At 45.0% G+C, this 12,509-nt stretch overlaps 1 protein-coding gene across 6 annotated transcripts in view; it reads left to right on the top strand.

Moving 5' to 3' along the window:
- Positions 1-4,443, top strand: part of Adarb1 (adenosine deaminase RNA specific B1) — a 124,632-nt gene extending 120,189 nt beyond the window's left edge. For all 6 annotated transcript variants that reach the window (XM_027394293.2, XM_027394297.2, XM_035450983.1 and 3 more), the window contains one exon: positions 286-4,443. In XM_027394293.2, coding sequence (XP_027250094.1) covers positions 286-465 — 180 coding nt within the window. In that variant the 3' untranslated portion in view covers positions 466-4,443. The remainder of the gene's footprint in view (positions 1-285) is intronic.
- Positions 4,444-12,509: the final 8,066 nt, after the last annotated feature.

A 12,509-nucleotide genomic window follows, 5' to 3' on the forward strand; every position in this document is an offset into this window, starting at 1 on the left:
CTTTTTAATAGTCACAGGGGACAGGTGGAACTTTGGCCCTGGGATTTGCCAGAAGCACAGGTCTACATCCATCTGTCTGATCTACAAGCTACTGCTTAGAGACGGAACTGAGAGTTAGGCTGGCCTCTTGTGGGTACTCTTCCATCTAGGAGAGCACCTTCTTCTGTTTGCTTTTTCACAAACCAACACAGTCCTGAGCATCATTTTTTTAGCATTGCCCTCGGTTTCTCTCTCTTCTGTTGCTGTACTAGTAGTTGCTTTACATGTGCATGTATCCTTCTACAGGTTCCCCCCCACCTGCTGCGCACCAAGATCACTAAGCCCACTACATACCACGAGTCCAAGCTGGCAGCGAAGGAGTACCAGGCTGCCAAGGCACGTCTGTTCACTGCCTTCATCAAGGCGGGGCTGGGCGCCTGGGTGGAGAAGCCCACAGAGCAGGACCAGTTCTCTCTCACTCCCTGAGCCAGGCGGGTGCCAAGCACAGAGTGCGAGGCTGCAGTGCCGAGTTGCGCCCCAGAGCCTTGCATCTGAACTGGGACAGGTGTGCACCTTGGAGAGGGCATGGGGAGTCTGGGGGGACCACTGGACATCAAGCACCATCCCCAGCAGCTCTCACCCCAACAGGGCAGCATGGGGATGTAGGGTGCGGGGCACCTCACATGTGAATGGGGACCAGGTGCACAGTGGGGGTGCATGGGGGGCATAGGGGCCCATCACCACCCCTTGCCACACATTTCCCCTCTTGAGCTACCCAGTGACCGCTTTATATCTCCGTTTACATTAGACATTGAGTTCTACTGAGTAGGGCTTCCTAAGGGTAGGAAAATAGAAATTACTTTGTGTGAGATTCTTGAATAAATAATTTATTCAGAGCTAGGAATGAGATTTATAAAATAAGAAGTAATTATGTCAGGTCACTTTTCTGCCACATTATTTTAATTGCAAAATTAAAAAAAAAAAGGGCGTTTCAATGTGGAAGAGCGCGAGAATATGGAGGTAGGAAGATAACCACCACATGCCCAGCTACTCGTGGCCACTCCTCTCCACAGGTCCTTCACAGTTAGGTCCTCACAGTAGGTTTTAACAGCCCTCCTGGGTGACCCCAGCATGATATGGTGTGACCCTGGCACACACTGGCCCTGCAGCAGGGATGCTGTGTCCTGCAGAGTCATGACCTAGGATCTGCTGCCTTGCCTGCCTCTAGAAACGTCCATGCCCCTGGTTAGGCTCAGATCATGGAGAACTCGATTTGCTTCTAAATAAGTGAAGATCAAATATGTCCATAGCCTGTGCTGGCTGGTCGTCATTTGGGGGTTTTAACCATGTAGGTTTTGTGGTCTAGAAGAGTAAAATATGGCTGCTATGCACACAGAGCACACAGCCTTCCCTCTGCTCCTTCCTTGGGATCTGGTAGGTCGGAACCACTGACTACTCAGAAAGCTTCATGGGATGGAAAGAGTTATTTAAGCAGGTACCATTCTTGGAGCATGCCAGGAAAGGCATATTATTAAGTTACTCCTTCCAGCTTTATCAGACACATGTTTGAAAAATAAAACATTCAGGTTGAAGCTGGTGAGACAGTGTGAGGCCAGAACGCTGCAGACCGGACATTGGTGTCTCGACAGGCAGGCCTGGGTGCTATTGGCTTCTTGTGGCTAAGCCCCAAGATGCTTCTCAGCACCCTTTAGGCACAGGGTGGCCCTCAGGGCCCTGGAGTGGACCACCTGGACCTCCTGTGCTCAGACTTGCCCCAGGTGCCTTGTTGCTTCCACTCAGGATTAGGGAGGAGTAGAGGGAGGAGGGGCTGTGGCTGTCAGCTCAATGTGCCAGCCTGGTCTAGCAGGTTGCTCTGAAGAGCCTCAGGGCCATGAGCAGAGAAGGTGCAGACTCATCCCACAGCACACACCCACTACAGCTATGTCTAGAGCACTGGCAGCTGTATGGCTCTGCGCTGTTCAACCAGGTGTTTGTGTCATTGACACACTGAGAAAAAACAGAACAAAAGCATAGCCACTGTCAGTTCCACCAGATTCCCAGCAGACCTCAAGAGGCTGTGTGTTGTTGCTTACATGAGTCCTCCTCGTATCCCCATCTCAGGAGTCCTGTCTGTGTCCTTGTGGGTATCTCACGTGGCTCTCATCCTGTGGGGCTTGATCCTCATGGCATGAAGGTCCTACCAGAACTCCCTAGTGACTGTGTTACCACAGACATCTCCAACTCGCCACCTGCCCTCCTGACAAGGGCGAGCTCTCCCAGTCAGGACCACAGAGCCCTGTGTGCCGTGGCAGGGCCTTGTTTGGGTAGAATGCAATGGGGTTCCTTAGAGAAAGGGTCTCATAGTGTCATGTTATCACCACCTTCCCCACAGCCTCCTGCACTCTCCAAAAAGGAAAACACCATGTTGGTGTGTTCTTACTCTTGTTTTTAAATTGTATTTTTCCTAGTGGAGATGGGGAATGGGCTTAGTTGAGTTTCCCTGCTTGTTTTTAAGTAAGTTTTGGTTACAAAGTGTAACAAAAGTATATTCCATATATACTAAAAACCATGCATTACATCTGGCTTTCCATGTCACATAGCAAAGGTGCCCAACCGGGAAGCCAGTGTTACAGCATATAGAATGCCTAAAATCACAGGGGCCTGTCCTAGACTTGACTTAGATCCTGGAAGGAGGGAGGAAGACAGCCCAGAGGGCACCCTGTGGGGAGGAGGCAGCATGGCACATGCATCACCCTCTTCTGCTCCCAGGCTATGGCAGCTCAAACAGCCCAGGTGTGACCAGAGAGAAAGGAAACAGAAATGTTAATTCAAGACACTAAGCTCTTTGCACCCCTTCCTGAAGATTACCGTGGGTGACACCATGATGGTAGTTCATGTTCAGGACCTAGACATCACACTCTGAGCAGAAAGCTTGATACACCAAGAACATGATGGAAATGTGTTGGATACTTCAGCAGGTATAAAGGTCAGGAGTTTCTTGGTGCTGCAGACTTTGCTAAACCTGAAGTATTCATTCCACAAAGCAGTGTCCCTCGGGACTATTCAGGCCCAGCTCTGACAGAGCTGTAGCTATACACTAGGAGGTCGTTATCTCGAGGGAGTCTCAGGTAGGCTAGCATGTTTGTGTAGAGCTGGGGCTCTCCACTGAGATCTAGGCAGGGTGGGCGTGGTGTCTATAACATTTACCCTGATCCATTAATTGTATCAGGAGGAAGCACCTCTCCCAGCGAGGGATACCAAAGAACTACAACTCTGAATCTGAATCTGAGTCTTTGACCATTCTTCCTATTTTGATGTTTTTTTAAAAAATAATTAAGAATAAGTGTGCAAGCCACCATCTCATAAGGCATTGCTCTCTCTTTATTTTATCCCCCAGCTCATCTTATCTCCAGGCTGTAGTTGCTGCTTGTTTTTTAAACCTATGTCTCCCCTTTAGTTTCAGACAGGTGCACCAAGGGTGGGCAGCCACCAGGGGGTCAGGAATGTGGGGTGAGCTGCATATCACCCCGTACTAAGAGTAAACACACACGATGCAGGAGCAGCTAGTCACTTCCAAAATACTTTACTCTAGAAATGTCAGCTTTGTCCAGTCATAACTTTGATCCAGAAAGAGAAAGAAAATGAGCTGAAATTCACATCTGTAAGTTCTCAAAATTAGGGAACCTCTCCGAAGATTTCTTCATAGTGTCAGCCCCAGACTACATCATGGGAAGGGCAGAGTGTATGTGTTCAGTGTACAGCTTGTATGAGTCATTGTCTCTTGGCATATCTATCATGTGACAGTCTCCTCAAGGCTGAAGAGGTGGTTACACCCGATCTGCAGCTGTGAACTGCCCCACACAGGCGCTGCTGAGTTCATGTGACATTAGGGAATGGGGTTTGGGAAGCCTCTGACCTGCCAGGGACCAATTAGTCACATAGGTCTGACCGATCATGACTGGCTCCTCAGTGCCCTTTTCTTCCAGTTCCTGGGGAAATTTTCATGTCTCTGTGGTAGTGCCTGTACTTTGTGTTTGCTGTTTGAATGACAAGTGCCCAACCTCAGAAGCACTAATTGTAGCCACAGCAGGAGCTGATGGTACATAAGGAACTGATGGGCCATTCTTCTGAATGGAACACAGTAGGTTAAAAAAGCACAGTTTGTGGAATGTTAATGGGATAAGCCCCTAAAAGCTGCTTGCTTTTCCAGGCTTCGAGTTATATACTTCTCATTTGATTTTAGAATTTGGAAACTTTACATGAATGTAATTCAGCGAAGAAACATGTTGCTAAGATACAATCCTCAGTGTTCTCTCTGTATGTATATTTATGTATATACCACATGTTACAGCCTGCATGAGCTTCCTCTCACACCGAGCCCAGCCGGAACTGAGCATGAGATGTTGTCACATGTAGACAAAGGACTGAGATGTTCTCAATAAAGACTAAGACGTTTCACTATGACTTCTTGTGGAGACTTTCCTTTTCACTTTTGTCCTTGCTCCATTGACAAGTCTAGAGTCAAAATCTCCTGATTGTATTGAAAGGCATGGATAGCTGCCACCTGACAGCTGTGGGTCTTGAGTGTGTCCTCTGTCCATTGCACCAAGAGCTCAGTGCATCTATCCACCTGGAGACTCCCTTGGTTCCTTGCACCTGGCTTCTCTGTCTTCCTGGAGAGCTTTTGGCTCTGCCCAGTGTACAGGGTACTGTGGAAGGAAGGATGTTCATGATTCAGGGAGAGTTGGCCATGAGACTGTAGAAAGTGTGGTCTTGAGGGAGTGTGAGTGTATTTTGTGTAAGGGAACATGTGGATTAGTCTGCAAGGAAGGGACTATGTCTATGGAGCTTGGAATGGCTTTGATTTGAGTTTCCTGTTGAAAACACCTATTTGGTTAATATTTCTACAATTAAGCCAAACATTGGTGGTGCACGCCACTGGAGGCAGAGGCAGGCAGATCTCTGTGAGTTTGAAGCCAGCGTAGTCTACAGAGTGAGTGCCAGGACAGGCTCCAAAGCAACACAGAGAAACTCTGTCTCGAAAAACAACAACAAAATATTTCTACAATTAAATATAAAAATCAACATAAAGGTGTTTCAAAGAGTCCTATGCACCATATATCTTTTAAAAGCAGCACATATATCTCTTAAAAGCAGCACATATATCTTTTAAAAGCAGCACGATTAGAGACATGGCCTGCTTTTCTGTTTTGGAACTGGTAGTAAAACCAATTCAGTGACACATTTGCCTTTGATTGTTTATCTCAGACTGAAAGCCGGGAAGCCAAAAATAGAGGCAAACAACTGTTAACCTGTGTGACCTAGGAAATGCCAGCTGCCTCTACTACTTTCATGTCCTCCTCTCCAGGGTCAGAGGCAGTTTGCTTCTCTGCCTGTGTCTTTTATTTTCTGTGAATGAACTGAATGTTCTTTAAAGTATTGCAGACATACGTTCTGATGTCACAGCTACCCAGCTTAGCTTTTTAGCAACCTGTTTACCACTTCAGCAGTGGTTCAACCTAGAAGAATGGATCCTAAGAATGAGGTGGACTAAAGTCTCATGAAATAGCCAACCCTGTTCAGGCTTAAGTTTATACTCTGGGCATTAAGAAGGGCCCCTAAGCAAAGTTCTCATGAATTCCAGCTGTATAGAACCACAGAGACAAACTGCATGTGGCAAAAACCTGTTTTTCTCTAGAGGCATATAAAGAAGTAACATAGCCAGTTGTATTAAATAATCTGAAGTAAACTTACTTCTATCTGCTATACCTGGGAGAAGCAGGAACACACATTCCAAGAACAATTCCATGTTTCTGAGGAAATGGTCACAAGACTGTCTTGTTTCTTGGAACTTTCTCACAAGCATTCAGAAGCCCCTCACTGAACTTGGACTGTATTCTGACATTAACCTTTCTTTTTTGTTAACTATGAAGAATCGTTTGAGGATGATTCTAACAAATAAGAGAAGGATGTGATACAGTTAGTCAAAGTGCTTGCCTCATATGGGAGAGACCCTGAGTTCCTTGTGGAGGAGGGAGGGAGCTAGGGAGAGAGGGAAGGAGGGAGGGAGGGAGGGAGGGAGGGAGGGAGAGAAAGAGAGAGAGCATCTGTGCAAGCAAACAAGCATAATCTGAACATTCATCTACATGTTTCGTGAGGTTGTGACTCATTTTCTTTCAATATAAAATTAGTCAAGTAACTGTATTAGGCCTACATATTTAAAATCCTGACTTGATTGTCTCCAGTCATTTCTCTTCCAGGCAGTCTACTAGAACTCATTTCTCATGGTTTTCTTTTTCAGTGTCCCTGGAAAAGCTTGCTAGCACTTTTGTTTCTATTGGAAAAGTAGGTCAGTTTTTTTCTGACAGAAAGTAGGTCTAACTTGGTTCACTGATGTGACAAGAAGGATTAGGTTACACGGAGGACATTTGCCATAAATAGAATGTGCTAACTCTGCAACTGTACAGAAAGTACATTTAAAATGTCGATGCCGGGAAAGTATGTTATCAATATTAAATTGAGGGAGCACTGAAATTTGCATCTCATTGTCCCAGACCCCTCCTGAATATATTAGGTTTAACAAGGTGACAAAGAATCACAGATAAATGGCAGCCCCTTGACAAGTTGTGTCATAAACACCATGACTAAAGATGACAGGATGACAGATTCTTCTGCAAGCCAAGTGGTTTCTAATCCTTTGCTTTAAAATACTTGAATAAAAATTAAAAAAAAAAACTCATTGACTTGACAGCTGATGAAGCATTAAAACCATTCTCACAACTTTTAAATTTTTAAACCACTGGATTTGGGGGATATTACTTAGGAATTCAGAATAGAGTACAGTCAAGATTGTTGCTATGAAGAACATGGTCGACAAGACAAAACAGCTTCCTACAGAATGGGAAAAGATCTTCACCAACCCCACATCTGACAGAGGGCTGATCTCCAAAATATACAAAGAACTCAAGAAACTAGACATCAAACTACCAAATAATCCAATTAAAAATGGGGTGCAGATCTAAACATAATTCTCAACAGAACAATCTCAAATGGCAGAAAGATACTTAAGGAAATGCTCAACATCCTTAGTCATCAGGGAAATGCAAATAAAAACCACTCTGAGATTCCATCTTACATCCATCAGAATGGCTAAGATCAAAAACACCAATAACAGCTTATGCTGGAGAGGATGTGGAGTAAGGGGAACACTCCTCCATTGCTGGTGTGAGTGCAAACTTGCACAGCCACTGTGGAAATCAGTATGGCGATTTCTCAGAAAATTAGGGATCAACCTACCTCAAGACCCTACAATACCATTATTGGCTATATATACCCAAAGGAGGCACACTCACACCACAAGGACATTTGCTTAACTGTGTTCATAGCAACATTATTCGTAATAGTCACATCTTAGAAACAATCTAGATGCCCCTCAACTGAAGAATGGATAAAGAAAATGTGGTATATTTACACAATGGAGTATTACTCAGTGGTAAGAAACAATGACATCCTAAAATTCGCAGACAAATGGACAGAACTAGAAAAAAAATCCTGAATGAAGTAACCCAAAACCAGAAAGACAATTATAGTATGTACTCACTCATAAGTGCATACCAGGCATAAAGCAAAAGATACTCAGCCTACAATCCACAACCCCAGAGAAGCTAGAAACCTCTTAGAAAAACAGATGGAAGCAGATGCAGAAATCCACAACTAACCAATGGACCAAGCTCCTGGAGTACAATTGAAGTGAGGGAGGAGTGATAATATGAACAAAGGAGCCAAGACCATGATGGGGAAACCCACAGAATCAGCTGACCGGAACTAGTGAGAGATCCCCAACTCAGATCTGACAAGTGGGGAATCTGCATAAGACTGAATTAGACTCCCTTAATATGGGTGACAGTGGTATGGCTGAGACAATATATGAGGCCACTAGCAGTGGGTTCAAGATCTAATTCTTAATACACAAACTGCCTTAGTGGAGCCCATTCTATATGGAGAGATACCTTGCTCAGCCTAGACACAGGAGTGTGTGGGTAGAAAGGTACCTTGGTCCTGCCTCAATGAGATGATGGGACAGACTTAGTAGAATTCCTAGGGGAGGCCTTACCTTCTCAAAGGAGCAGATGGGAGGTGGAGGTGGAAGTGGGAGAGTGGGAGGGGAGAAGGGAGGGGGACCTGGGATTGGAATGTAAAAAATAAAAAGTAAAAACAAAGTAAATAAAAATAAAAAAATTGTCGCTATGATTTTTTTAATTTATTCAGTATTTTTAACATACCCACAGTACCAAAACTAGAATATAACTGAGGCTAAACCATGCCACAATGGAACAGGGACATCTTGGTCCTTGGATGTAGGTTGGAAAAGCCCTGATCAGCCCATTGGAGGTACTGGGTTAATGATAGTAAGTTACCACCTTACATGTGTTTTTGAAAAACTGGTGTGTGAAAATAACATAATTCCAGGATAGCATTAACAAAGCCTTTGGCCAGAACAAATTCGTTTTCATTCATAAGAAATTGTTTTATAGTGGAGAAATTAGTATGATCACAACTTTGAGAAGAAAAAGAACATTCTATATTCCAGGCAGAACTTTGTGAAGGGCCAAGAGCTTGATCTGCTTAGTGGAGGCAGAAGTGGAAGGTGGAGTAGGGTGACATGCCTCCTAAGTCAGATCTCAGTAGACCTCAGTCACTCATACCTAACACATGTCTGGAGCTGTTGCCTAAGTAAGAGCCAGAGCAGTGGTCCAAAAGCTGGAGACCTGGGGTGAAGTGTCAGGAAGTGGGAAGAGCACAAGGAGAGAGTGCCTGAGCCGGAGCAGAGCTGTACAGGAAGGAAGGCTGGGACGATGCTGAGTGGCTACAACCGTAGATAAGGGATAATGAACAAGACCAAAGTCCCTGCCTGTGAGCCCCTCCTGAGCCTGCCCAGGACCTCCCCAGTGTGGGTGGGGGAGATAAGATCTGTAACCAGGTTGTTTGCAAAGTAGTCACCCCACAGGTAGATTTCCAGTGAATCTTGTTGCTCTAACTACCGGGAAGTGCACTCTGAGCCATCAGGTCATTGCTGAGTGTCTGCTGAGCTGCAGCCCAGTGTCTTCTAAGGCCAGAGACCCTCTGCTGTGTGTATCCTGTCCCTTCAGCTCCAGCTCCATCATCTCCTTAAAGTGCCAGAGACCTCTGCAGTGAGTACATCCTGTCCCTCCAGCTCTCTCTCCATCAGCTCCTTCAAGTGTAGGACATGAGTTTCTCCCCAGCAAAAACAAAACGGAGAAGCTACACGAGAGAATGAGAGCGCAGGGGCTTATGTAGAGATGGGATGTTTTTAGGCAAAGTCAGATGAGGGTAGCCTCAAAATGAGTTTTGTTTTTGTTAGTTCTTACCCTGAACTAATCAGCTTAATGTGGATGCCTGGGTGTCCCAGTGAGATAGGGAATCCATTCCAGACATGGATTTGCCTTTTGCAAGAGGGAAAACATTTCTTACCATGTATTATACATTCTAGAACTTTTCCTATAAACACCACTTCAAACTAAGTAATCCTGGGCAGTAATTTTTTCCCAAAAAACCATTAAAAGGATAGAGTTGAAAGCTGCCTTTTCCTGGCATATGTCAGATCTCCTGGTATTTAGCCGTTACAGAGCAAAAATGCTGTCAGCTGAATGTTGTCACCTGCCAGGCAGGGCACCATCAACCCTGTCACTTAGCCATTCATCTTTCTCTAAGTAGTTGTGCAGTCTGTTTGAGGCTTTGCTGTACATGCCTGCCTCCTGGGACTGGAAGGGAAGGGAATTTCTTTGGAACTACCTGTCTGCCTGTGCTTCCACTGAAGCTGTGGATATAGCTGATGTCTAATGACAAGGATGATGACCCAGCTCCTGTTGATGATCAGAGTCCCATATTAGAATTTTGCTGGTTTGATTTTTTTGTTGTTGTTGTTTTCAGCTTTGCACTTACTGTCTTTGGTAGCAACTGAGAGAGACCACAGTGTGTTCCCAGCCCCTTATCAGGCTCTCTCATCTGGCCATCACCTGGGAGCCCATGTTAGCTTTTGCCCAGAAATGTACCTATGACCCTGGGAGTTGTATGAGATGCATTGCATCACAGGAAGATTATGAGGCTCTTGAAGCCACAGGACTTCAGCACATTGGAATTGTTTGATGAAAAAGACCCTGTACCATGGCTACCTCTGGGAGGGAAAAAAGGACAGTAGAAGAGCCTCTGCCAAAGAATCAAGGGAATTAGGCTGAAATCTTTGCTCCCCAATCTTGGTCAACTCTCTACAAGACAGAATAACGACCAGGCAATAACTCTTACTTTGTCATCTGGGGTCAGGGTGGAACTTGTACTCATGACTGCATGGGATCTGGATTGGAAATAAGCTAATAAGCACACAGTGGGACCTTGTGACATAGAAATTATAGAAATGAGACCAAGCCACATATTGAACAGGACAGGCAGTATTAAAAGTGATGGGGTGGGCAGAGCTTCAGATTGAGAGCAGAGGGCGATGAACTGAGATGTGATGGGGCCATTCCATTTAACAGAGGGACCAGCTAGCAGTTACTTGATCATCTGGAGTAGACTAGGGTTTTTGGCAATTGTCCATGAGCATGGTTTCAAAAGATGTTTTCCTTGTTGTATGCAGTCATTTTTTTCTTGGGAACTGTTGAGCTACAGCTGGCTTTATCATCTTCAGAACCATTCTGGCTTCATGTTTTTGTCTGCATCTTAAGATAAGGGTGAGGGACTACAGTAAAAAATTTTTAAAAAATTAAAAAGTACATGGTAGAAGAGAAGAAACATTCATTTTAACCAGCAACAGCCAAGCTCATTGTCATTGTGTGTTAGTCTTCGGCAAAACAAGTGACAAGTTTATATGCAAAACTGAGTAGAGACTGAATTAAAGCAACAGAGGGTATAGACACAATGTGTCTTTTATTCTATGGTAGTCGCCCATCAGATGGTAAAGCCTTAAGTAGATTTGTATGTGTGTTTTGTTTTTGCAAAAGCAGCCTTCAACTTTCCACAGAATACTTAAGCAACTGTTTTCCTAACCCATGTCAAGGTGTAATCAGAGCTAGTGGGAAGCACATAATGCTGATTCAGCCATGTGACCTCCGAAATCTGAGGTCAACTATGAGCAGCTGAAACCAAAGGGCTTTGGCATTTATGTGGTCATATTGAGGGATTGGTCTTCGAACATTCTGGCCTTGGAACCTGATGTGGTGTTTAATGAGGAAGCTTGTCTGATGTATGCTTTTAGCTGGACAACAGGTTAAAGGGCCAGAGTTGGCCTGTCCCTTCCTGTCTCAGTGAAAGAAACAGCAGCAGTTGGAAAGGTGGTCAGCCAGCAGCTATAGAGCAGGGAAGCATGCTGAGTGACTGCCTGCCTGGAGGAACCGGGCTGTGTGCCTTTTCTGCCAGGTGCTCACACCCAGGGCCTCTGCACTCCAAATGGACACCTGAGAATCTGAGGAGGGGGTCCTCCAAGGAAGACCACTGTGTAGGAGGAGAGCTGGAGTGACCTGTTAAAGCAAGTGAACAGGTGCACCATTGTGCTGTACATGAAAGAAAAGGTAAATCAGTGGAAGGGAAAAGCCCTGTTGATAACTGATAATTATCAGTTGATCCCTGACAGAGGAACAAAGACAACATGACAGAGTGAAGATGGTCTCTTTGACCAATGGTGCTGAAGCAACTGGACACACACATAGGAAACAATCTAGACAAACCATAAACCAGTCACGAAGTTATTAGGTGTAAAATGTATCAAACTCCTAGGAGAAAGCCTAGACCTGATTTGGGGATGACTTCAGACCCGAGTTTGATCCTTGGAAACCACACAGTGGAAGGAGAGACCTGAGCACTGCCCCTCAGATGGAAGTGTGAGAGGCATTCCCTGTGTCCTCTCACTGACCTCAAATTTACTTCCTCTCATTAGTTCCTGTCTCTCTGGCTTTGGGTAGCAGTATAAATGGTAGATCCTGGTAACAATAGCAGCTTTATTTTTTAATTGCCCCAAACTGAAGGGGCCAACAAGCCCTTCAGTAGACAAATGGGTGACTAACCCAGTGCATTCAGGCGAAAGGACATGAATTAGTACTGAAAAGACACACGCTTTCAAGCCCTGAGAAGGCAAGGAAGCACCGTGACAGGCTGGTGTAAAAGGCTGCACACTACGCAACTATGATATTTTGGGAGAGGCAGAACTATGGAAACAGCAAAAAGATCTGTTGTAACCCAGAAACACAATGCGGAGCACACAATGCTTCCAGGCCTTGAAACTGTTACTTTCAAGCCCCTGATGATGGCATGGTTGTGCTGGCCAGAGGGAGAGAAGGCAACATTTTATATATATGGAAAGGTGAATTTATTTAGTTTTGCAGAACTCAAGGATGGAATTCCCAGTTTGTTTCTGCCTTGCCCGCAGCAATGTTAGAACCTCAGAAAAGATGAAACAAAAGCTAGAAAGCATGCATATGAATCGACAGCCATGAGACCAGATTACCAAACCTGGAGAC

The sequence above is a fragment of the Cricetulus griseus genome, assembly GCF_003668045.3.
Source record: "Cricetulus griseus strain 17A/GY chromosome 1 unlocalized genomic scaffold, alternate assembly CriGri-PICRH-1.0 chr1_0, whole genome shotgun sequence".
NCBI classification, from domain to species: Eukaryota; Metazoa; Chordata; class Mammalia; order Rodentia; family Cricetidae; genus Cricetulus; species Cricetulus griseus.